This window comes from Arachis stenosperma, chromosome 7 (assembly GCF_014773155.1).
Source record: "Arachis stenosperma cultivar V10309 chromosome 7, arast.V10309.gnm1.PFL2, whole genome shotgun sequence".
Classification (NCBI taxonomy): Eukaryota; Viridiplantae; Streptophyta; class Magnoliopsida; order Fabales; family Fabaceae; genus Arachis; species Arachis stenosperma.
The window spans coordinates 19,718,859-19,746,847 of NC_080383.1; the positions used below are offsets into that span (position 1 = coordinate 19,718,859).

General features: G+C 34.4%; 1 protein-coding gene across 1 annotated transcript; it reads right to left on the minus strand.

The window, feature by feature from the left end:
* Positions 1–14,211: 14,211 nt before the first annotated feature.
* Positions 14,212–18,320, minus strand: LOC130941995 (uncharacterized). The gene is made up of 3 exons (XM_057870657.1): positions 18,084–18,320; positions 15,962–16,134; positions 14,212–14,751 (listed from the first exon to the last, which is right to left on the minus strand). The coding sequence occupies exons 1-3, from the start codon at positions 18,273–18,275 to the stop codon at positions 14,664–14,666; spliced, it is 453 nt and encodes a 150-aa protein (XP_057726640.1). The 5' UTR covers positions 18,276–18,320; the 3' UTR covers positions 14,212–14,663.
* Positions 18,321–27,989: the final 9,669 nt, after the last annotated feature.

Below are 27,989 nucleotides of genomic sequence, written 5' to 3' on the forward strand. Positions count from 1 at the left end.
CCGAGGTCGCGATACAGCAGCGGCGACAGTGACAAAGAGACGGAAGGTGATGTCGTTTGAAAAAAATGATTCAAAAATATAAAAGATTCAAAATTGTGATTAAACTTAATTAATTCAAAATTTGATTTTCAAAATTAAAATTAATTTTTTTTATTCCGATCGTTTACGTTGTTCAGAAAAAAAAAAGTTGTTTTTCTATAGTTTTTTTTTATTAAAAATCTACCTAAAACTGGTTTATATTCTAATATCATATTTGTTCTTGCCTGATTAATCTGAGGTATAACTCGTCCCCTGATGAAGATCGGCAGACTCCTCAATTGGAACGTGATATACGTCGGCGATGGAGGAACAATGGAGGTGGGTACTTGCAAAGGCACTCCGACGCTCAAGTTAGCGGAAGTATAAATTGATAAGAGTTATTTCTCAGAAGAAGTTTCATACCTTCTAAAGTTTGCTCGTCCTTTTTTATACCTGAGTGGACAAGGTCGGCCGTTTCCTCTGTGCTGTAACGCCCAAAGGGAGGATTAATTGCATATCCGACGTTATGGATTAAGAGTTAATTATAGCTATTATGAATACATCGGTTATGACTAGGATTTTGGACGTTACCGAGCTATAACTTGTAACCGATGTTTACTGGTCATATCACAGCCCCCAAGCTTGACTTGGCTTTAAAGAGATAGGTTGAGCTTTATAAATGAGTTATAGCTCGGTATATAGAGCCCTCAGGTCAATGTGTCTCATTTAAAGTTACTTGGGGGTAATTGAAAAGACTTGGGCATAGGAGGCGGTAATTATAATGCTTTGCATGGTTTGAAGTGTGTATAGTTTTATTTAATATTTTATTTAAACTGGTCCAAGTTCCAAGATCTCTTTATAACCGTTGAGAGTGGGTTTCATTTAATGGTAAGGATTTTGTTATGGAACTGAAGAGTTAACTAAATGAAGGGCTAGAGGACTAACGTTTTGTTTCCTGCAATAAAATTGGTGTGTCTAAGTGATATCTACAGAAGCCTTTAAACACAAATGACTACCAGAGGTTAGTGAAATTCTTCCTCTTATTTTCATTCTGTCTGCTAGTATTTATCTGGTTTTGTCAAAAAATGAGTGAGAAGAAAGGGAAATTTTTGCCCAAGGTTGGAGACGATGAGTCTTATGATTGGGTTGACGAAGACATCAAGATACGGGCTTCCTTGTTTTTTGATAAAGACAGTGTGAATGAGGTTAAGGTAGCTAGGGTAGTGAAACCTGGATTTCGTTTGGAGTTGCTACCATGCAATCGGTCTGATCATATTTTTTATAGGAAAAGAAATTTTGAAAGCTTTTTTTATGTATAGTTGTGTAATGGAAGAATTACGTGTTAAGCTTCCATTTATTAACTTTGAATGTGATATTCTCAAACAAATGAACTGTGCACCCTCACAAGTCCACCCCCAATGGCTGGGCGTTTATAAAGTGCTTCCAAGTTCTGATGCAATTTCTTGAAATTAAACCGAAGCTGGAGCTTTTCTTTTCACTGTTCCAAGCCAAAGGGGTGTGGAAGGGTTTATGGGTCAACCTAAATAGTACTCCTGGCTTTTCTGTTTTTAAATTATATAAATCCTCTTTCAAGGATTTTAAAGAAATGTTCCTGAAGGTGAAGTCATTGGATGAGGATTTCCCCTTTTATCTAGATGAGCATTTGGGGGAGAAATTCTCGCTGTATTGGTGTTGTCAACCGCAATATATATTAGGTCCGGAACTGATAACTAGTCGAAATGAATGTATCATATCATTTTTAATTGAGATGGTAGATAAGGTAGGTTTGATATCTGTGTCTGAGTTGCTTCCATGTGAGGAAGATAGGTCATCTGTGATGAAATATTTTGGTGAGAAGATCAGAATTTATTTGTATTTGTTTACATGTGAATATTTGTTTTATTGATGTTATTATTTACTTTGATACAGCTGGGAAATTTCCTGGAGTGTCTGCCTCAACCCTAAGGGCCCGATTTAAATCAAAGAACTTCGAATGTTCTTCTTCAAACCCTGAAAAGATGGATGGTGGGGGTGAAGTCAACTAGCCCCCTCCGAAGAAGAAAGGAATCGTATTTAAAAAGAGAAAGTCAGACATGGTTATCATCGACGATGAACAGGACAAGGAGGGAGTGGTGCAGCTCGAAGATTTGTCGAGCTTTACAATGAAACAAGAGAAACTTCATATTTTTTAAAACGACGGGGATGGAACATCGATTTGGGATCAGAGGTTCCCTTTTAATGTTGTTGCAGATGAAGTTGTTCAATGTTTTTCAGATATATCCTGGGTGGACGAGGCTGGGATATAGGAATTTATCAATTTCTTCAGGTTAGCTTTATAGTAATTGTCTTGCTCTACTTAAAAGATTATAGTTATTCTAATTCTAATCTTGTGATTATAGGTGTTGGGATTCCGGTTAGCCTGTATCGGTCGTAGTCAGGAGAAAAAACACAAGAAATCTGTACTTGAGACTTCGGAGAGTGCTGCTTTAAAAGAACAGCTTATCTTAAAAGAAATAGCCCTGACTGAATTGAAGAAAAAGGTTTCTGATGTGGAAAATGAGCTGAAAGTGGAGAACGAAAGTCATGAAGAGGTTGCTGAATTAGTAAAAAAGAAAGAGAATGACCTAGAAATTGTAAATAAGCGAGTTATTGAGTTGACCTTACAGATGAAGGAGATCAAAAACAGCAGAGAGGGGGATATTCTCGATGCCTTTGCTGAGGGGTTTGAGCGAGCTGTAACTCAAGCTAAGTTTCTTGTGCCTGACGGGGACTTTTCATCAATGGATCCGAGTAAGGTGATTCAAGATGGTCAGCTTGTGGATGATGAAGAAACTGTTGAAGAGGGGGTGATAATTTGGTTGATTAATGTTATGGTTATGGTATTTTGAATGTGCACCATATGGTTGTTTTGGTTTTATTTTGCTTTTCTTAGGAACTATGAATCATGACTGTTTTGTTTTGGTTGTTCCTAATTAATCGGTGTAATTAGGTTTTGGTTGTTCCTAATTAATCGGTGTAATTAGGTTTTTGTTGTTCCTAATTATTTTGTCGGGTACCCTTGAATGGGATTAGAAACTGTGTTTGGCTGTTAAAGCCTTGCTTAACATATTGTCTGTCTTTGTGTTAAAAGAGTGTGACCTCTGATCCGATGACAAAGTTGCTTTATTGTTTGATAATTTGAAACTGACTTGACTTATAATTCTAATAAGAATATGTTGACAGAATATTCATTATAAGGAAAATTTTATAAATAGATGGAAAATTTGTTCAAAGCAGTACCTTTACAATTTACTCCAGGTAAGCTAGCTTCATTAAAACCTCCTTGAGCAAAACCCTTTTGGGAAAAAATCTCAAGGTAGGAAAAAGAGTACTAGCATGCTGCTTCTTGCTAACTATAATATTGCTTTAAAGAATGGATATTCCATGTATTTGGGATTCTGGTGCCATCCAATTGTTCTAGTTTATAAGCTCCTCGTCCTAGGGCTTCCTGTACTCGGTAAGGGCCATCCCAGGCTGCTGCAAGCTTTTCATGGGAGGAAGGTTGGCGAGCTTCTTTGGTTTTCTTAGTACCAAATCTCCAATGTTAAATGACCTCGGCCGGACCTTCTTATCATGTCGTCGGCCAACCTGCTGTTGTAGAGCTTGGTGGCGAATGGCTGCTGTATTTCTCACCTCTTCTATTAGGTCAAGTTCTGCTCGGCAAGCCTAATCATGGTGCTCAGCTTGCACCCGTATTGAGTGTTGTGAAATTTCCAGTGGGATCATTGCCTCAGACCCATATACCAGGCGAAATGGGGTTTCTTTAGTGGTTGAATGTGTCATAGTATTGTATGACCATAGTACTTCTGGAACAAGTTCGGCCCAAAGTCCCTTGGCATGGTCGAGCTTTTTCCTCAAGGCATGGAGGAGGATCTTATTAGTAGCCTCTGCTAATCCGTTAGATTGTGGGTGCTCCACAGATGAAAGGTGCTGCTTTATCTTTAGATTCTGCAAAAAATCTTTGAAATTATGGTCGGTAAACTGTCGATCATTGTCAGTTACAATATGGCGAGGTATACCAAATCGACATATGATATTTTTCCAAACAAAGGATATCATCCGGGATGATGTGATTCTCGCTAAAGGCTGTGCTTCGACCAATTTAGAGAAATAGTCAACTGCAACTACCAAATATTTCACCTGTCTTGGGACAGTGGGGAATGGCCCGAGGATATCGATTCCCCACTGGTTGAATGGCCAACTTACTACCGAATGGTGAAGGTGTTCGACCGGTATGTTGATGATTGGAGCATGTTTCTGACACTGGTCCCAAGTTTTGGCCTTTTGTCTGCCGTCTTCCCACAACGTCGGCCAGTAAAAACCAGCGAGGAGTATTTTCGGTGTCAGGCTTCTTGCCCCGGAATGTATTCCTCAAATTCCTTTGTGAGCTTCGGCTAATGCAAGATCGGCCTCCGACCTGTCTAAGCATTTCAAAAGTGGTCGGAAATATCCCCGCCTATACAGGACATTATTCATTAATGTAAAGAAAGAGGCCTGTCTTTTAAATTTTTTCTGACCTAAGATCCCTTCTAGGATGGAACCATCTCGGAGATATTGCATATAAGGTAACTACCAACTGTTGTCACTTGAAATGCTTAGAATATTAACTGTATAAGTGCTCGGCTTATCTAAAGTTGATTGTAAAAGTGTTGCCGTGTGTGCCTGTGTAGTGGCTAACTTTGATAAAATATCTGCCCTGTTATTTTGATCTCTACGGATATGGCAAATTTCAATTTTTGAGAAACTGTTTATCAACCGTTGAACAATATCTAGATATTTTAGCAAAATTTGATCTTTTATTTGAAAACTTTGATTTACTTGTTGAAAAACTATCAATGAATCACAATAGACCTTTAAGCTAGTAATGTGTAAATCAATGGCTAACCTTAGCCCATCAATGAGGGCTTCGTACTCGACCTGGTTATTACTGGCTTTGAAAGAGAACCGCAGAGAATGTTCTAGGATTATGCCCTCCAGACTTTCTAACAATATCCCCGCTCCAGACCCTTGAGGGTTTGAAGTTCTGTCAACGAACAAGGTCCATTTCGAGCTTTCTGCATCCGGTTATGGTTCTGTGAGTTCGGCAACAAAATCAACCAAGTACTGCGACTTGACAGATCCCCTTTGTTGGTATTGAATATCGAATTCTGAAAGCTCGATGGCCCATTTAATGAGTCGTCCTGCTAGTTCAGGTTTAGAAAGAATCTGCCGAAGAGGTTGTCCAGTTCTAACGATGATTGTGTGACTTTGGAAATATGGTCGGAGCCGTCTTGATGAGAAGACCAGTGCTAGGGCGAGCTTTTCTAACTTCGGGTAACGAAGATCGGCGCTTTGTAATGACTTGCTCACAAAATAAACTGGTTGTTGGACTTTCTCAGTTTCTATTATAAGGACAGAACTAATTGCCACATCAGTAATAGACAAGTATATATATAACGGCTGATCGAGCTTTGATTTTTGTAAAACAGGTGGTTTTGAAAGAATTTGTTTCAAACTCATGAATGCAGCTTCACAGATTTCGTTCCATTCAAAATGTTTTGTATTCTTTTTTAAACACTGGAAAAAGTTAGAGGATTTAAGTGCCAAAACATGGTAAAAATCTCGATAAAGCGGCTAGTCTTCCTGTTAGTCGTTGAACCTCCTTTATTGTTGTTGGACTCAGCATATCAAGTATTGCTTGACATTTTTCTAGATTTGCTTCAATGCCTCGGCTAGTGAGGATAAATCCGAAGAATTTTCCTCCCCGAACATCGAAGGCGCACTTTTCAGGGTTTAATCTCATGTTATATCGTCGGATCTGTCCAAAGATCTCGGCTAGGTCCTGGATATGAGAGTTTTCGACTATTGTTTTGACTACCATATCATCAACATAAATTTCGATATTCCGGCCTATTTGCTACTCGAAGACCTTCTTCATCAGCCTTTGGTACGTTGCGCCTGCATTCTTTAAACCAAAAGGCATAACATTATAGCAGTAATTACCATACTCGGTTATGAAGGCCATTTTTTCTTGGTCTGATGGATGCATGAGAATCTGGTTATAACCAGAGTATGCGTCCATTAAACTCAAGGTACCATAACCACAAGAGTTATCAACTAAAGTATCAATGCAAGGTAAAGGATAAGCATCTTTCGGACATGCCTTATTTAAGTCAGTAAAATCGATGCACATGCGCCACTTACCGTTACTCTTTTTTACCATAACAACATTGGCTAGCCATGTTGTAAACCTGATTTCTCTGATGAAATTAGTGTCAATGAGCTTTTTAACCTCTGCTATGGATGCAAGACATTTCTCAGCTCCTAGATTTCTCTTCTTTTGGGAGATCGGCCGAGCTGCTGGATTAATCGCCAATTTGTGTGTAATAACAGATGGATCTATTCCTGGCATATCGCCAGAAGTCAAAGCAAACAAGTCGGTGTTCTGTCGCAAAAAACTGACGAGTAGTTCTCTTTCTTCGGTACCAATCAAAGTTCCCACAAAAGTGAACTTCATTGGATCCATGGTAAGAGCGACCTTTGTTAACTCCTCATTTGGCATAGGCCGATCTTCAAAGTCGGCCCTGGGATCTAGCTCGGCCAGTATTGGTTGTTCGGATTGTATGGAGTTGACGCGTGCTGTGTTGTTCCTTTTGATAGGCTTTAAGCTTGTGTTATAGCATTGCCGAGCCTCATGATGGTCACTGTGAACTGTGGCTACTACATTGTGCTACATAGAAAATTTGACATAAAGGTGAACTGTGGATACAATTGCAACAAATCTATTTAAAAATGGTCTTCCTAATATAAGATTATAAGGGCTAAAGCAGTCGACGACAAGATACTGAATATCTTGCGTCTTAGATAATGGTTGCTCACTGAGTGTGGTTTGTAACCACACATAACCCAAAACAGGAACTCGTTCCCCTGAAAATCTGACCAAGTCTCCGAGATACGGCTGCAAAATGTTGTTGCTTAGCTTTATTTTTTCAAACGTGGTAAAAAAATAACACATCGGCACTGCTTCCTGGATCAAGTAATACTTTTCGGACTATCAGGTCCCCCAACTGAACGGAGATGACAACAGGGTCGTCAAAGTTGGTATCAGCACAAGTAAAGTTGGTCGAACAGAAAGTCATTTCTGGAATATCCAGAACCAGTTGAGGATCCTTGGGGGCATCCGTGACTGCCAACATGGCCCTGTAAGTGTGCTTTCAGGCCGAGCTTGTGTGTCCGCCTCCAGCATAACCCCCCGAGATACAGTTGATCACCCCTCTGGGTTGGGCCGGAGCTTTATCCTTTTCTTTTGATGATGGACTTGCTGTTGATGCGTCAAAGCCAGGGATTGCTCTCTTCTGCATATGTCCTGCAATAAATTTATCAAGGTGGCCTTGTCTTGCCAGGCATTCCAGGAGATCCTTAGCAATCACACATTCATCGGTTGTGTGTTTGTGTTTTGATAAAAGGTGCAGTATTTAGATTTATCAACACTTTTATTCTGGGTAATTGTCAGCTTTACGGGGAGGCTTAATTAGCTTAGAATTGAGTATCTCCTTAATAATGTCATCTCTCTTTGTATTGAACTGAGTGTATGACTCATAACGGGGGACTGGCTTAAAGGCTTTCTTGCTATCCTGCGATTTATCATCATCTTTGCTTGTGGCCGACCTTTCTGTCTTTCGTGCTTGCCGAAGCTCTTCAACATCTATCTGCCCTTTGGCTTTTTCGCGAAACTCGGCCAAAGTTTTAGGTTTAGCCACAGCGATGGTCTCCTGAAATTTACCTGGGTGAATGCCACTTTTAATGGCATGGAGATGGACTTCATGGTGGAGATCAGGAATTCTCATAGCGACCTTTGTAAAGCGGGTAATGTAATCCTTTGGGCTCTCTTGTGGACCTTGTTTAATGGTCATCAAATAGTCAGAATCGTGCAAATATATTGTTGATGCTGCGAAATGATCTTCAAACTGCTTAGCCAACTCCTGGAAGCGTGATATAGAATCTGCGGGCAAAAAGCAAAACCAGTCAAGTGCAGGACCATCTAAAAAGGACAGGAAACAACGGCATAAAATAGGGTCGGATGCGCCGTTAACGATCATAATAGATCAGAATTTTTTAATGTGCTGCTTTGGGTCTCCTAGCCCGTCATATGGGGTTAAAGTCGTCGGCAGGGTGAACTGTCTGGGAAGTTAGAAGTTCATTATGTCGGCTGTGAATGGCCATGCAGAGTTGTCACACTCATCTTCCTCAGCATCAGGTTGGGCTCCTTCACTTCGATGGCCCCCGTCGTCATCACTTCGAGGTGTCTCGGAGACATGAGTCGGCACCGATTGACGCTTGTCGTTCACCTATCGCTCTTCGTGATCATTATTATGCTCTATTCGAGCATTAACTAGTTGCGCGATTTGGTTTTGCATTCTTTGATTTTTCTCTGCCATCCATTGATTTGCTTGTTGAAGCTCGGTCACCATCTGTAGGAGCTCGGATGAGGTGGGAGGAGGAACATCAGCCATGAGTGGATGTAAGGGTGTTTTGGGGCCTTTGGCGAATAATATCTTAATTCTTCGACCCCACGGTGGGTGCCAAATGTTCTTGCCTGATTAATCCGAGGTATAGCTCGTCCCCTGAGGAAGATCGACAGACTCCTCAATTGGAACGTGATATACGTCGGCGATAGAGGAACAGTGGAGGTGGGTACCTGCAAAGGCACTCCGACGCTCAAGTTAGCGCAAGTATAAATTGATAAGAGTTATTTCTCAGAAGAAGTTGCATACCTTCTAAAGTTTGCTTGTCCTTTTTTATACCTGAGCGGACAAGGTCGGCTATTTCCGCTGTGCTGTAATGCCCAAAGGGAGGATTAATTGCATATCCGACGTTATGGATTAAGAGTTAATTATAGCTATTATGAATACGTCGGTTATGACTAGGATTTTGGACGTTATCGAGCTATAACTTGTAACCGATGTTTACTGGTCATATCAATATCCATTCTTAGAATCAAAGTATTATAACCAACATTATTCCTTGTTGAAACTTACTAACATATTTTGTTTATTCTTGAGTTGTAGCTACATTTATAACTAGAAACAGTTTCATGTTTTTTTTTCTAAGTTTAAACACCTTCCAAAATTGCTAAAAATAAGATGAAAACACAATTAAATACACAATTTCTTATCTTAACTCTTGTGGAATGATAGAAAGAATTTGTATCTAAAGTCTTAAATTGTGCATACGTAAAATAATAATTGTTGATACAAGCCTTTTTCAAAAAAAAAAAGCTTTTGTTACAATAAAAATGATATTGATTATTTGATAATTAAAATTGATTTGTCTGTCCAATACAAACACTTTTTTTTTTTCAAAAGGCACATATTTGTTACGTGTAAAAAAATTAAGATATCACTAAAGCATTATTTATCAAGTGTTTTATAATAGTATTTACTGATTAAAAAGTTTTTTTTTTCAAATTATAAGTTTGGTTCTTACTAACAACATTGATTGAGGATAATCGAATTAGATCTTGAATATAAAATCTTTAATTATATTTGGTAGTATTTTAAACTTTAAATGTATCCAATTCTTTTATTATAAAAAAATAAAGATGCAATATCACCTGAATTAAATTTTAGTATATTTCACCTTTTGAGTAAATTTCAAATAAAATTAAGCTCCAAAGAAATATTGTTAGCGTACTTCATGACCATAAACAAAGTCAAAACTTCTTCTCCAATACACAACTGTAATAATTATCCAGAAATCAATAATATGAATCATTTGAAGAAGTAGGATTACGAAAATATAATGACATGGAGTATTCTAATAACACTAGTTTTTAAATCGACTTTCATTCTCATTAATTTAATGAAAGAATCAATCATAAATATTTATTGTCTATTATATCTATTATATCTTATTAAAATTAGATTTTTTTTCAATTAATAGTATAGTTGATGTGATATATTTTTTGAGAAATTTTTCACATACAAACGTTTCCCATACAAGTTATACAAGTCATTTATTTCTTCTTCTTTTTCTTTCTCCATGCCTCCTCTTTTTATTCTCCTTCTTCTTTTTCCGTGCCTCTTCTTCTTTGTTTTTGAAGTGTTTCATCTTCATCGTCGTGTTTCTCTTCGTTCTTCTTTTGATTTTGCAACATTATATATTTTTTTCTTCTTTGTTTGATTTTTTCCTCCCAAAAAGAATTATGAGAATATGAAATAAGAAAATGAAGAAGAAGTAGCAGAAGATGAGGAGAAGAAAGAGGAAGAGTTCTTAATTATGCATAAGGTATACTTCAACGAATTTTGGGTGTATTTTTTAAATTCTTTAGGTGTATTTTTGTAATCCTTTGAGTGTATTTCTGTAATCCTTTGGGTGTATTTCTATAATCGTTTAAGTGAATTCCTGTAACCGTTTGGGTATAGTTCTGAAATCGGTTGGGTGTATTTCTGTAATCGTTTGGGTGTATTTCTGAAGTTCCATTATCTTCAAAACGATTTCAAAGCTTGATTTCAGAAACCATAAAAATCGAAAAAAAAAACGAAGCAAAAATACCAGTGATAAACGTAGATAAAACAACGAATGAAAAGAAAAAGAGAAAACGCACGAAAGACATCAAATTTGGCAAGAAATTTGTTTTCATGAAGGAAGAAGAAGAAGAGTAGGAGAAGAAGAAGGAGTAGAAGAAGGAAGAGGAGGAGGAGAAGAAGGAATGCGAAGCACGCCATGGAAATCGTATATGGGTCAGCGTGCTTTTTATTAAGTTTTTCCTAACTTGTATGACTTGTAAACCAAATGACTTGTATGTGTAGCACTCCTCATATTTTTAAGGTATTTTTTATTTATTTTATTTTATTTATTTAAATGCATTAATTAATTAAATAATTTGATTGAAATAAATAGTAAATTATTTAATATTTTATTTGACAATATTAACTATAACTATAATGATGAATTACATTGGTTATTTGATTTGAGTGCAATAAATAAATTGATTTTGTTTTAATTTATATTAATTTTTTCATCAAATATATTTTGATTAATTTTTAAGAGTGTGATAATTAAGGATTTGGATCCTCTAAAGTTTGAATTTTACTTTAGAGAATAAAGTGTGATCTTTCACTATTTATTTCATAGGTGGAATTAAAAGAAAATATGAGAAAGAAATCATTCAAAGGTGAGAGATCATACTTTATCCTCTAAAGTGAAAATTTAAAATTTAGAAGATCAAAATTTTATAATTAATTATTTATTTGATTTGATTGAGATAAATATCAAATTATTTAATATTTTATTTGATCATATTAAATATAACTAATCAATTATATTAATTATTTGATTTAACTAAAATAAATAAATTAATTTTATTTTAATTTATAATTTAATTTTTTTATCTTATGTATTTTAATTAATAATTTTAAAAAAATATAACTTTTACATAACATATTTATAAGATATTTTTATTTATTTAACTTATTTGTTTTACCTATTTTGGTATTTTAAAATTTTTTTCACCGTATAAAATCATATATGTTAAAAGAAAATCTCATTTTTTTATTAATATCTCTTTTATTCGATAATATTTTGTTCTCCTATGCTCTATTATTTCTATTCTTTTTTTATAAACTATAAAATATTATTATTAATTATTGTACTTTAAAATAAAGTATTTTTTAAAACTTTTTAAATGAAAACACGCATAATAATTTTTGTTATATTTTTTTTAAAGTTAATTAAATTTAAAGTTTACCTATTTTTAATATTGAAAATAATGAAATCAATGAGTAATAATTTTACTTGTTTTCAAAGTATAACAATTACTCGTTAATAGAAATATATAGTTTGTAATTAAATTGAAATATTTACATTATAATCTTAATTTTCTAAAAATTTTTCTTTAAATAACATTAATGGTTGAATATGTAGATATTTTCTTATAATTTAAAAGTAAAATTTTCAAACTCTTTAATTCATATGTTAAATCCGATATGAACAACTGCAATCTAATAGAGTTATGCTAGGTTATAAACATTAGAGAATAGAAACAACATGAACAATAGGCAGTATTCCAGGCCCACTAAAATAAAAAAAAAGAAATATTTCACCATATTCATCCACTATAACCCCAGTTTCTCACCTTCTACCTTTCTCTCTTTTTACCACAACTGCTTTATTCTCCATTTTCTTGTCGCATCGTCACCAACGCACCTTATTCCCGCCGCCACCGTTTGAAGAAGCAATGTGCCGCACTGCTGTTGCACCGTCTTCTCTCATGTATCGTACGGCCCCTGTGCTCCCTGCAATCAACGCTGTCGCTACACCTTTTTCTTTCTTGCGTGCACCCCTTACTCTCGACGCTGCTGCTGCACCTTCTTCTCTCATGCGTCGCGCCGCCACTGTTATCCCTACAAGAGACGCTGCGGTTGCGCGCCTTCTTCTCCCATCCATGACGTCGCACCATCGTCGAGCTAGAGGCCTTGTTCCGCCGCTCCAACACTGTATCTCTGCCCTTTGCTTGCACATCGCTATGTTTTGTCTTTGCCACTTTCATCGCGTGTCGCTTTGCTCCATTCACCCAAATGGTATGTCCCAAATAAACATCCACATCTTAGTCAAAAGAACCATTCTCATACATAGCAAAATGAACATCGTGCGGAGTATGTGCATGTAGAATCAAGCAAATCAAGTAAAATACCAATGATATACTCAAATAAACATCCACTTTAAAATGAAAAGAACCATCTGCATACATAGTAAAATAAACATCCGACTTAGTTGACGAGAAACAAGTAACAACAGTAGGTACAATAGGCACCAGGGTCGCGATACAGTAGCGGCGACAGTGACGAAGAGACGGAAGATGACGTTGTTTGAAAAAAATGATTCAAAAATAAAAAGATTCAAAATTATGATTAAACTTAATTAATTCAAAATTTAATTTTTAAAATTAAAATTAAGTGTTTTTTATCCTATCATTTACGTTGTTCAGAAAAAGCGTTGTTTTCTTATAGTTTTTTTTTGGTTAAAAATCTACCTAAAACTGGTTTATATTCTAATATCATATTCATTCTTGGAATCAAAGTACTATAACCAACATTATTCCCTGTTGAAACTTACTAACATATTTTGTTTATTCTTGAGTTGTAACTATATTTATACCTAAAAATAGTTTCATGTTTTTTTTTAGTTTAAACACCTACCAAAATTGTTAAAAATAAGATGTAAACACAATTAAATACACAATTTTTTATCTTAACTCTTGTAAAATGATAAAAAGAATTTGTATCTAAAGTCTTAAATTTTCCATACGTAAAATAATAATTGTTGATATAGACCTTTTTCACAAAAAAAACTTTTATTACAATAAAAATGATATTGATTATTTGATAATTAAAATTGATTTGTCTGTCCAATACAAACATTTTTTTTTTCAAAAGGCACATATTTGTTACGTGTAAAAAAATTAAGATATCACTAAAACATTATTTATCAAATGTTTCATAACAGTATCTACTGATTAAATAGTCTTTTTTCCAAATATAAGTTTGGTTCTAATTACTAACAACATTGATTGATCGAATTAAATTTTGAATATGAAATTCTTAATTATATTTGGTAGTATTTTAAATTTTAAGTGTATTCAATTCTTCTATTATAAAAAAGTAAGGATGCAATATTACTTAAATTAAATTTTAGTATATTTCACCCTTTAAGTGAATTTTAACTAAAATTAAGCTCCAAAGATATATTGTTAGTGTACTTCAAGACCATAAACAAAATCAAAACTTCTTCTTCACGATACACAACTGTAATAATTATATTAAATGTATGTTTTTTCGTCTTAAATGTATTACAAAGATCAATACGATTGAGATTATTTATTTTAATTCATCTCTCTCAAAGTTTAATTCTTCTATAATATTTTTTTAGATAACGAAAAATTATTTACTTTAGTTATTAAAGACATAAGAAGATAATTTTTTAGAATTTTGTCACAAAATTATAAAATTTCATCTAAATTTAATAAATATAATTTGTTTAATCTCGTTATTTCATATGGCTAATTCTATACATAATACATAATAATATTAAAACTCAATCAATTTAAAATAATCAATAATTAAAAAATTTATATTATTAGAATTAATAAAACCATCCATCATATTTAGTACTATTTTTTATTGACGTAAAATATCATTACAAGCTCATGCCTATATTATTTTATACATATTTTGGTCTTCACATATTTATATACAAAAATTTATAATGCAACATATACATAAATGTATAAAAAAAAATCACCCCAAAAAATCACTTCAAACTGTATTATTAATTTATTGGTGGAAACTCATGTGCAGTCGACTTCACGTGAAGTCGATACCTGAGAATCGTTAGATGATTTGATTGATTTGACTAAATTTTCATCTAACGGTTCTTAGATATCAACTTCACGTGAGTCGACTTCACCTAAGTTTTCACCTAATTTATTATATCTAGATTCCAGACATACGTAGTCCTTTCACTTGAGTTGTGTAATACAATACAATACAATAAGTTACATGACCATCTTTTTTGTCGAAGAATGGCAGACAAAAGAAATATTGAAATAGCAAATTAAGGTAGAGGTATTAAGAGCTACAAGGGCGGTGGAGAAGAGTGCACCCAAATGAAATTGCACACAGCATTAGACCCACAAGCGCCACAAAAAATAATCTCCTGTTCACATATCATATAGAGTGATTAATTAATTATATTCAAATGCTAATGGTTTTGGAGAGACCAAACAACCATGGTCAGGATCAATCACACATTTTAAATAATAATTGGTGGAAATTCTTAAATTATAGTTCTATTTAATTTGTTTTCAATCTACTTTTTGCATATAAGATCACCCATATAATGAACATCATTGTTTTAATTTCTACTCTCTTTTAGTCATAGCTTTTCAACAAGGGTGATTGTTTCAAGGTTAAAATGTATTTACGTGTATTAGATATTCTTAAAAGTTTTTATCATTCCAAATTTTTATTCTAACCTTATTATAGGATGAAGATAAAGAATTTCGTTGATGACATGCATGGAAATAAACTTTCATATGTAAAAATATACTAAAACAAAATCCTTCGAAATACAAAGATATTATACAAACACTAAAAATTAGTTATTATATCTTGCGTTATTACCGTTGTATCAGTGGTTTTTAAAAACTGCTGCAAAAAACATTGTTTGCGCCTTAAAGAATGATGTGATTTCAACTGCCGTAACATCTTTTTTGCGACGATTTAAAACTGCCACAAAACTCTCATAAAACCGCCGCTAAAACACGTGTCTTGTAGTGTTTATTTGGTATTTATATATTTTATTTGAGTAGTTAATTTTTAATGATTAATAATATTTGATGTGCCCAACCTTTAAGTATCATTACTCAAAAACAAGATTAAAAAAACGGTTCCGCTACGTTACCAACAGTATATCTGTCAACTTTTGCCAACTCTTATTTATAATTGTGTTTTATGGAAGTGTGTTCATGGATGTGTCTAATAAAAATGTCTTTTTTATAACTGTGTTTAATAGAAGTGTCTTTATAGATATATTTTCTGGATGTGTCTCTTTATATATGTATTTAAAATATATTAATTATTAGACACATCTACGAATACACTTTCATAAAACACAAATATAAATAAGAGTTGGCAGATAATATGTTTGTACCATATACTTTTCCTTAAAAAAATGAAACAACTAAACATTAATTGAGACGAAAGTTAAGACTGATTCTCAACTTCTCATAATATTATAAAGCATATCAACATATAAGAATTTCTCCAATAATATTTTATAGTTCGCATGTATTAGCTTTTTAATTTTATGGTGGAGGGGGAAAAAATAGAAGCAAGTAAAGAGCAATATAAGAATGATGTCAAACCCGATCTTAAGACGGTTGATGGGATCACCGGTGGCATAGCCTTTGAAGTAGAAATAGCGAGCAATGATATAAAGCACTCCAAGGACACCACAAATTGAAGGGTGCTTCAACCCTCCCAAAATCATGAGCATGAAGAATATTGGCATTGTTTCTAAAGAGTTTTGGTGCCCTCTCTGCACTCACCACAAAGAATAATAACACAAGACTTAAACCATCCCTAGTGGAAAATAAAAACATATATAAAGAGGATATAAAAAAAGAAACTTGATGTACATTTTTTTCATAAAAATATCTAATCTTTCATTGTATATTATTTATAATATATATATATATTTGTTATTTTAAAAATTCAAATCCAAAATCTTTTAGTTAGAGTCTAAAAAATTTAATATTTTGATTAAATTTATATTTATTATTAATATTTAATTTATAAACATAAATTAACAAATTAAACATATTAGTGCCTACAAATATATTAGTATAAGTAAATTAAAATTTTGTAAAAGGATGCAAATTCATAATTTTATACATGCATGCATGTGTAGTGTAGTGTAGAAATTGATACATTATAAAAAGGTTTAATATATTTGTCAGGTGTCAACTGTTGCCAAAAGTTATTCACTTATTTGGCTTTTAGAATTTTCTAACTAAAACATTTGAAGAAAATAACACTATGAATTTCTTTTCTAAAAATGATAGAGAGTTATCAGAATTTATTATTTTTGATTATTAATTAGCCATTAATATTTAAAAGTATGTGATAAAATATAGTATTAGACTATTAAACTAAAAAAATTTAAATTAATGATTAAGTAATGGCCAAAAACAATAAATTCTGATAATTTTTTAATATTTTTTCTTTATTTTCTTATTAAAAAAAACTTGAACATTTGTTTTTTTTTTGGAATCTTTTACATCTTCAATTAGGAATGTAAATTAAAAAACCAAAATATGGTTAACCGATTAAAAAATTATAACTATATTTTGGTTAATCAATTTAACAAAACAATTTTAAAATTATATCCATATTTTTTAATATTGATTAACCAAAACAAAATAAAAAAAAAACAATTTTTAACCGATTAACCAAAACGAAATTTTAAAAAATTTTAATTTTTAAAATTTTTTAGATTAAAAATTCAATTTTAAAAAATATTTTTTTAGATAACTGGTTTTTGATCCAAAAACTGTTATTGTTTCCAAAAAGCGGTTTTATTTTTTTAAAAACCAATTTTTCTATTAAAAAATCAGTTATTTTTTTCAAAATCAATATTTATTTTTATAACCGGTTAAAAATTGATTTTTAAATTTTATAACCGGTTAATAACCAATTTTATCATATAAAACTAATTTAGTTAATTAATCAAGATTAAATTTTTTGTTAACTAAAATAAAGGTTTAATTTTTGGATTAACTAAATCATATACAGGAATGGATCTTTTTAATTGTTAAAAAAAATTGAGAGGCTAAAGTGTGATCTCTAACCTTTTATTGTTCTCTCTCATATTTATTCTTAATTCTACTTATAAAATTAATGATAAAAAATCATACTTTACTCCTTGATGTACAGCCCTATCTTCAATGCATATACTTGTTATTGTTAGTCGAACACAATTTATTTTTTCTTTTAATAAAAGCAAAGCATAAATCAAATGATTTAGTTAACATGTGATTGGAAGAGTATAAATTAAACTTATCAATTAAATTTTTTTATAAAAAATTATAAAGTTGAATTTTCAATGTATTTAATTTATTTTTATTAAAATAAAAAATTTTAAAACCTTTTTAGTAGTATATATTAATTTTAATATTTGCTTTTAGAATATATCATAGTTAAAGTACTAAATTCTGAATTAAATTCATATAATTAAGAGATAAATAATATTATATATCTAAATTTTTTTATGAATTAACTCTAACTAAATTAACAATAAGACTTGAAATAATATTAAACATAATTAATTTTTGTTATTTTAGACTAATTTAATTTAATTTAATTAAAAAAAACTTAGATGTATAAGATTATTCTTAAAAATACTCCTGATTATTGATTTATGAATGTGTTAAGAAAGATTAAAAGGAAGTACAACAATTATTAGCGAAACACGCAGTTGGTCATTACCTGAATGCAGTTAAAGAGTTTGGCATCTTTGTTTTGGGATTCAGAAGCATAAAGGGTGGGATAAGGAACCTTGTACCTCTTGCGAGCAATGGCAACCTGTGCAGCCATGTAAAAGTTCAGGAAACAGTATATTACAAGAACAATCGCCACAAACCCATACTCTTTTGGGACCAACTCAATTATCGTCGCCATTTTTCTGTTGATGAGTAATAATAATAGTTCAATATCAGATCGATGTTGGGATTAATATATAGACAACTTCAATTCAATAATAAATATATAATTAGTGTGGCACCCTGATTATTACTATTGTTTGGATTTTGATTTTGGTTTAGCGAACTCCGTTTTAGATTATGTTAAATTTAGGATTTGAATTCTCTAAATTTTAAATTTTATTTTAAAAAATAAAATGTGATTTTTTATTATTTATTTTATAAATAAAATAAAAAAAATAAAAAAATTATTTAAAAATAAAAGAGCACACTTTATTCATTAAATAAAAATTTAAAAAATTTAAATTTTAAATTTAACAAAAAAGTTAAAAAATTAATAAAATTTTATATTTTTTATTAATAGTTAATCGATAATATTTAAAAATATATTGTTTGATTATTAGATTAAAAAATTAAATTAATAACTAAAATTTTAAAAATAATAAATTTTATTTGTCTTATTTTTTTTTCAAATTTAATTTTAATATTTCATGTTGTGAGAGAGGAATGTAGTTCTACATTGAAATGACGTAATTAAAGTTAATTTATTGTTATATTAACGAGTCAGACAATGGAAGATAGTAGTAAAAATGTAAAATCCGTGTTCTTGGCTTCATCCGGTTATGTTGTTGTATCCGCTGATTGTTCTCCAAGGCAGAGATTATCATGAGTCAACCTTTGACTATACTTAATTAATGTGGCTTGCTCACTACTCCACAGAGCTAAACTTATTATAACGCTCACATAGACACATTCTGATGTTTAATTATATTTTGTTATTCCAAATAGAAATTCTTTAATCAGTGTCTTAAAAAATATTTTGATCAATGGGAGAACAAAATATATATCACTCTCTCTTTCTAATAAGATAGTACGATACCAAAGGTTTTGGTAAATATCTAGTGCCAAAAATGTTTTTCATTTTTTGTTATGACAAAGCAATTCATAGTTATTTTGTGATAATTTAATTTAGGGTCATCCTATGGTTTGTTTTGGTCAAGTGGATTGGACAGCCCTCAATTCTAGGCATTACATCCATGTTACACACACACAACACACTCACACACACTACCATGGATAATTGGGTATCATGGGTTCCTTAAACTAACAACCAGCCTCAGCTGGGACTAGAACCCAGGTACAGCGCTGTATGAGGCAGATAGTTAAACCATCTGTGCTGGGCCTCTGCTGCGGATAATAATCTTTTGTTAATGATATCAGTTATGTTATTGGGCCTATTTTTAAAGACCCAGGATATGTTTGTTCTCATTGTTTTTTGTTATGGTAATGGAACAAAAGTAATGTAAACGTCGCCGTTTTTCACTCACCGCATCCTTACGTTTTTTTTCTGGAACTCTCGAATTCTGTGATATGGAGGGGTAGACATCTGACCTTCAAGTTCCTCAACGCACTGCTGTAAAGCTCCCACCTTTCTGAAGTTGTAATCAGAAATTTTCCCTCCGGTCATCTCAAAACCTTGTCCAGCATTTGAAAGGCAACATCTTGCCTTGCTTCCGCCTCATCCTCCGAGAAACAGCCGTTAACTATCCAGTTGAGACCATGTTCCGCAGACTGAAGCACAACCCAGTAACCATGTAAATGCTCGCCATTTTGAGAGTACGATTCACGCCTGGTGAAGACTGGGTAATCAAGACGTAACTGACAGCAAACCCGAATCAGATACACTTCCATGTCTTCGGTGATAATGAAATCAGTCCCCAATGTATCTCCTTCACCCGCCTTACCTAAAATGCCACAAAAGGTACAACAGTACATCACTAAGAAACATCGAGAACGGACATGCAAATTACCAAATAAAATGAACATCCACAGCCTAATCAAAGTGTTACCCATGACTCGAATCTACCTTTGAGTGATGCTTCGTGTTTTGAACGAACCCCGCCTGCTTCCAACCGTTTGTGATGAGAAGCACATACCTGCATTGTATGCAGCTGAGTCGCCAGAGAGCTACCACCCACAATCGCTGAGCTTCCTAGCAGACCCAACTGTGGCGGTGACGATGGAGGAGGGGGTGATGGGGGTTCCGGTGGGGGTGGGGGTGGCGGTGCCAACAACACACCCCCAGCACGGAGCCAACTCTCTGCCTCTTCAACATTGGCGAACCCCTTGAACTCATAGTCCCGGAACCCATTGACCTGCCGCTTACAATTTGCCCACGTCGTGTATATCCCAGGAAATCGCCCCTGCCGTACAGCATAAAGACGGCGCCTTCCTGACTCCATCCTCTTGTTAACGTATTACAACCTTGGCTCCAGACCAAGTTTCAAGAAAAAAGAAGGACCTTTATATGGCTGGGACTCCCCTGGCATCACCTGAAACAAATTCTATCAAATTTATTATTAAAATAAGTTATTCATTATTTAATTATATATTATTAAATTTCTTATTTTTCTTTTTTTTTGGTAAAAGGAGGGGGCATAAGCCCAAAAGAAAAAAATACAAACACAAGGTTCAACTAAATAAGTACAGAGCGAAAAATTTGAACCTTTTTGGCATCATCATTCAATTTGGGAACAAGTTCCTCAGGCGGCACATCAACAAATTGAAATCCTTGCTCACAATCAAGACTACGTTTAGCTAACCAATCTGCACATGAATTAGCTTCTCTATATATGTGTTTGAATTTAACTTGCCAAGGCTTCAATTTCATTTTCTCTATATTTCTGATTAAAGTATTGTGACATTTGCAGGAAGGTTTGGACTTGGATATGCTCTTGAAGGAGACCTCAGAGTCTGTTTTCACTATCACATGGCGCATTCCCATCTGCCACGCCATATTAAGTCCATGAAGAATTTTCCATAGTTCAGCTTCATCGGTGCTACATTGACCCAAATTCACCATGAATCCTCCTATCCACTCTCCAAGGTATGTTCTGATTAATCCTCCACACCCCGTATTTTTTTCTGTATTTTGTTGTGCACCATCTATATTAAGTTTAACCCAATCTTTGGGAGGAGGTTCCCATTTAATTTGAATCTGAGTTCTAGTTTGTTTGTGCTGTATGAGCTTTTTCTTGTTGAATGCTTCTTTACTGTTTACAACATATTCCCTGATGATAGACACTGCATTATTGGGTCTAGAGAAAGGGGGAGAGAAAAACTATTTGCACCTCCACTTCCATATCCACCAGCAGGTGGTTAGAAATTCTTCTATCCAACTAATATTATTGGATTTTTTCAAATTATTTTTCAGATTTAGGCTTATCCAATCCTTAAATTGGATTCCAAAAAAAGAGGGGTAGAGCTGGGATTTAAGATTTGTATGCAAATAGGAGCTGTTTTGGGACAATCCCTTAGAGCATGTAATATAGTTTCATAGTGATGTTGACAATTTTTATATCTTGGGTCAGTTCTCATCAGATTGGCAGCTCTGTTTGCAGAGAGTAGTCTGCTATGTGCGAGTTGCCAAGCAAAGACTTTGATTCTTTCTTGTCCTAGCCATTTCCATATTATTTCCCATATATCATTTTTCTCTTCTCTATTTTGATTCAGTACTTTGTATGCTGTAGATACAGTAAACTCTCTATCTGTGGCATGGCTGACGTTAGGATTTTTGCTAGTAAAGAATTTTGTAAAAATATAGTCGCATTGTGAGTATAGATTCTAAACCAACAGAAAATCTCTTCGTACAAACGTTTTGGTTGTCACAAGTAACAAACCCCTTTAAAATTGATAACTGAATATTTAAACCTCGGGTCGTCTTCTCAAGGAATTGCATGGAGGTATGCTCTTATTATTGGTTATGAGTCTTATAAATTGGGGTTTTGAAAGTGAGGACGGAGTATGTTGAATGACAAGTAAAATAAATAAATAACTGTAAAATAAACTCTTGGCAAGATATGAGAAATTGGAAATCCTATCCTAGTTATCCTTATCAGGTGTGATAAGAATTGAGTTTTAATCCCACCTAGTTATCCTTTACTAAAGCAAAGGAAAGTCAAGTGGACTAATTAGTTTGATCCTCAAGTCATAGTCAATCCCTGTGGGAAGACTAGCTTTAGAGCGATCTAGATCAATTAGAATCTGCCAATTTCAACCAATGCTGAGTTTGACAACTCAAGAGTTACCAATTAATCAACCAAAGCCAAAAGGGAATAAAATCTACCTAAATGAAAATAATTTGAATAGAGCCCAAGCATCAATAACATATAAGTCTGAAATACCTCAATTTATATTAAATAAAGATGTCAATTCCAACATGGACAATATTCATAAGCCAATTGGGCAACATAAATCAAACACAAATAAAAGTATCGGAGTAAATAAAAGTAGAAGAGAAACATAAATTATTGAACCTGATACGATGAAGTAATCCTAATGATTAAACAAATCCTAATCCTAAAACCTAAGAGAGAGGAGAGAACCTCTCACTAAAAACTACATCTAAAATCTAAAATGTTGAGTAATGATTCAATGATTCATTCTGCTCCATTCCCAGCCTCTAATCTGTATTTTCTAGGCCGAGAACTGGGTCAAAAACAGCCTAGAAATCACTCCCAGCGCTTTCTGGTCCGTACAGGTCGCGGCAAAGTGACGCGGAGGCGTCATCCACGCGTTTGCATGGAATGAGATTCGCAGATGCGACACGGACGCGTCATCCACGCGTTTGCGTCGCTTAACTTAAGAGAAGCTATGGCAAATTATATATCGTTGGGAAGCCCCAGATGTTAGCTTTCTAACGCAACTGAAACCGCGTCATTTGGATCTCTGTAGCTCAAGTTATGATCGTTTTAGTGCGAGAGAGTCAGGCTGACAGCTTTGCAGTTCCTTCAACTTCTTGTATTCCTTCCACTTTTGCATGCTTCCTTTTCATCCTCTGAGCCATTCCTGCCCTGTAATATCTAAAATCACTTAACACACATATCAAGGCATCTAATGATAATAAGAGAGGATTAATATTAGCAAATATAAGGCCAAAGAAGCATGTTTTCAATCATAGCACAAAATCAGGAAGGAGAATGTAAAACCATGCAAATCATATGAATAAGTGGGCAAGGACTTGATAAAAACCACTCAATTGTGCACAAGATAAACCATGAAATAGGAGTTTATCAACCTCCCCACACTTAAACATTAGCATGTCCTCATGCTAAGCTCAAGAGAAGCTATAAAGGAGTGAAGAGGAATGATAGAGAGTATGCAATGCAACCTATCTATGCGGATGCAACTACATGCAAAATGTTTCTACCTACTTGGTTAAAAGTAAACAAGCTTTTCAAGACAAATATGAATCAAATTCCATTAATTCAAATTATACAATAAAAAGCAAGTAAACTTGTAAGAAGATAGCTCATGAAAGAAGGAAACATAGAATCAAGCATTGAACCCTCACTGGTAGTGTATATCACTCTAATCTCTCAAGTGTCTAGGGTCAATCACTCTATTCTTCTCTAATCATGCTTTCTAAACTTCGTTCTTCATCTAACCAATCAACAAATATTTAGTATACCAATGCAAACATTATGAGGTCTTTTCAGGGTTGTAATGGGACTGAGGTAAAGGTAAGGATGTATTTATAAGGCTAAGTGAGCTAATAAAGTGAATCCTTGATTAGTCTAAGATCTCACCTAACATATACATACTTTATACAATTTAAAATGCTTTACCTAGCTACCCAAATTTTTCTACTTTTGTATTACATGCTCATGTATCAAACTTATTTTTGAATTTTGTCCCATGTGCATTGATTCTTTTTATTTTGCATTCGGGGTAATATATTTTTTTTGTATCCCCTTATTTAATTACTTAATAATATTGTTTTTCTTTTTTTTTTTTGTCAATGCACATGGTAATTTAATTATTTTGATTTCATATGAGCATGCTTCCCAAATTTTCAAATAACTTATTCAATTTAATTCCCTTTTTTTCTATCATCCCATGTTCCCATAAAATTCTCCATACTTAAATTACACACAATATCTATCTTAAGCTAACCAAGGATTCAACTTGGAATTTTTTAATTTCTTTTTCTGCTTAAGGCTAGTAATGTGGTTATAAAACAAAAGGGGATTAAAAAACTCAAGGTGGCTAACAAGGGTGACATAAAAGGGTAGGCTTTATTTGGGATAAGTGAGTTAATAATCAAATATGGCCTCAATCATATGCAAGCATGTACATACACTAAATAATGGACATATCGAATGGAACAAAACAAAGATTGCAGTTATAGAGAAGAAAACACACAAGAATAAAATATTTATGGTTAAATAATGTAACCATGTAAATAAGCTCAAATCTCACAGGTTGTATGTTCTTTGGCTTAAAAACCATGTTCCAAATACAACTTCAAACAAATTTAACACATAGAAAATTTTAGTGAAATATTATAAAATAAAGTCTTGAAAAGAAATTTATTACTTCAACCAAGTGGTGGTAAAATATGCATAAAATCTAATTATAATGCAATCAAACATGCAAATACAAGAACTAACTACAGAGAAGTTTGAACATTGGTGTTGAGTTAGAAAATAACTAACCCATGGAGATCGGTATCGACCTCCCCACACTTAAAGATTGCACCGTCCTCGGTGCATGCTAAGATGTATAAGTGGACGGGCTGCTCCAACTGATGCCTTTCGCTATAGATTGTGCAGATTGACTTGTTTGTCTCTCCATTTAGAAGCTTTCCCTTTCCCTTCCTCGGTGGCCATCCTGAAAGAAGAGGAAAAGAAGGAAAGTAACCCAGAAGTAAAGATAAGAACATAAATGAAATATGGGTGTTAATGCCAAATAATAAAGGTCTCAATTACATGGTAGCTACAACATGCAAGGGAGAAAATAGTGGAAGAAAATGGCATATCAAGAGTGAAAAAATTGTAACAATAGGGAAGAGAGTGGGTAAAGAGAGATAATATAAATTCATGTCAATACAAAAGTAATACAGGTATAAAAGAGAGGCATTGATTTAATTAATATTACCTAACAAGAATAAAACAAGTCACTGAGCACCAAGATAATACCAGAAAAGATACAATAGTTGAATAAGAAAATTTAACACCAATGGAAAAGAAAAAGAAAGTAAGAAAAGAGGAAGAAAGAAATAAGAAGGGAAAGAAGAATTAGGATTTGGGGAAGAAAAGATAAGATATTTGGCTGATTTGGATAAGCTGTGCGGCGCTTGTGACGCGGACGCGTGAGTGACGCGTTCGCGCGGATAGCGCTTCTATGAAATGACGCGGACTCGTCATCCACGCGGTCGCGTGGATCAATTTGTGCCATTAGCGCGAGGGCAGCCTCGCGGTCGTGCAACTCTCTGTTTGAAATGCATATTGCCAAATCCTTGGGTGACGCGATCGCGTGGATGGCCTGAATTTGAAAACGGCACGAAGGCGTGGGGCACGCGTACGCGTGGCAAGGCTTGTGATTCTAGCACGAGTCCAGCCCAATTCTAGCTCAATTTTCGGCCATACACCCCTTTTTACGTTGATTTTGAGGCATGCGTTCGTGTGGGTGACACGGACGCGTGGGAGGCGTTTTTCCCACATGACGCGGATGCGTCATTGACGCGGTCGCGTAGACCAATTTGTGCCAAAGGCACGCCTCCAGCCGCGCTTTCGCGTGACTCTCTGTTCATATTATTTTCTTCCCAACGCACATATGACGCGGACGCGTCATCAACGCGGTCGCGTCGCGTGCGATTTTTTTTATGCAGTATGCAGAATGCAAAATGCAATGAATGTCATGTAAAAATTCCAGGTTCAAACAAAATTGAAAAATAAAGTAGAATGGAGAAAGAACGATCATACCATGGTGGATTGTCTCCCACCAAGCACTTTTAGTTAAAGTCCTTAAGTTGGACATTTGATGAGCTTCCTGTCATGGTGGCTTATGCTTGTACTGATCCAGGAATCTCCACCAATGTTTGGAATTCCAATAGCTTCCAGGGTCCCAAACGAGGCTTGTAAAGCCCTTAGGTGAGTTCAAACAGGCTTCAAGGCTCCCGGGGTGTTGAATGTCAGAACAGACTCCAGGATCCCAAACTTTTCTTCTACACCCGTCTTTGTCTTGATCTACATCTTTTCAGCCGGGTGGTGAGTAGTCTGAATTCGCACTGCAGTGACTAAACAGCTTCCGAGATCCTTTCAATTGAGCTTGACACCAATTCTTGCACCTCAAATTGAAGTGTGAAACCTCAGTGAATCTTGCATACCAACTCTGAGTGCGAGTCATTTCCCGTTTACTTTTAAAGCCGCAAAGAGCTCTAAGCTGGCCATCTGTCTCAAGTAAACCATATTCAAGTGGAAAAGTAAAGATGAAAGTCAAGGATTTTACCCACTTGAAGTTCGTATTGGGTGGTAATGGCCGTGGGATAGGTGTTTCCGGTGGTTCTGCAAGACTTACTCCCTTGTGGTCTTCAGTGAATTCCTCCACTTCTTGGCAATTTTCTTCCAATTCAACCATGTCTTGATCAAGGTCACCGATATCTTCATCACTCGAGTCATAATTGGGAGGTTGAGAAAAGTCGACCTCTACATCATCTTCGTATTCACTTGGGGAAGATTCTTCTGTCTCAAAGAATTCACTTGCGGATGCAAGAGCATTACTAGGAGAACTTGAGTGGTGACTATCATCATCAAGAAAACTTGAGTCTTGGGTCATTCCATCCAGTTCCTCATAAGATACCTGCCTTGGGGGTTGTGCACTATCCTCCTTAGCATTAATTGTAACATCCTTGACGGAATTCTCCACAACTCTGGATTTCTGCAGAGGTTCAGCATCTCCTAAATCTTTAACCAACTCTTCTTCTTCTACAATGACAGCGTTCTCTACTTGTTCCAGTACGAAGTTATGCTCTATGCTGTCCATTGGAGCTTCTCGTGTCTTCTTCACAATACATTCTTCATTAGATTCTCCACATGAAGCCATGGGAGTCTGTTGAGTGTCCGAACGTCTGAAAGATAATTGATTTATTGCTTGCTCTAGTTGATGAAGGGTTGCATTGAATTGGTTTACTGATTCTTCGAAGCAAACCTGTGATTCTTGGCTTGATGGATATGGACATGGTGTGTAGGAGAGTGGTGGTTCTTGGGAGTAATTGGATTGGCGTTGGGGCGGATAAGGATCATATGGTGGCGAATGGTGAAAAGAAGCTTGTGAGTATGGTGGGTTGAAGTTGTGTTGAAAGGATGGTTTATGAGCATAGGGTAGGGCTTGTTGGTAGCTACAAGGCGGTCCACCATATCTATCAGCTTGGTATGCATTGTAGAATGGTCTCTGTTCATGATATCTAGGAGGGTGTTGTTGCCTAAAGGGGTGATCAGATCCTCTTGGCTCCATCCATCTTTGATTGCTTAGACCGTGATGCATAGTCCTGTTATAGCTTCCATTCTTTGCAACAAAAGTAGAACCAAACTCAAAGCGAGAAGGGTGAGAATTCATAGTAGTTATCAAAAATAAAGGGGGAAGAGAAAAAAAAACAAATAAACAAGTAAAAAAAAAATATTTACAATAACCAATAATAAGGCACACGTTTGCAATTCCCCGGCAACGGCGCCATTTTGACGTTAGGATTTTTGCTAGTAAAGAATTTTGTAAAAATATAGTCGCGTTGTGAGTATAGATTCTAAACCAACAGAAAATCCCTTCGTACAAACATTTTGGTTGTCACAAGTAACAAACCCCTTTAAAATTGATAACTGAGTATTTAAACATCGGGTCGTCTTCTCAAGGAATT

Coding starts and splice junctions, on each gene's coding strand:
- LOC130941995 (XM_057870657.1), bottom strand. CDS start 18,275: ATGGCGACGATAATTGAGTTGGTCCCAAAAGAGTATGGGTTTGTGGCG. Junction 16,135..18,083: donor AACTCTTTAACTGCATTCAG/GTAATGACCAAC, acceptor TGGTGAGTGCAG/AGAGGGCACCAAAACTCTTT. Junction 14,752..15,961: donor ATCAACCGTCTTAAGATCGG/GTTTGACATCAT, acceptor ATATGTGAACAG/GAGATTATTTTTTGTGGCGC.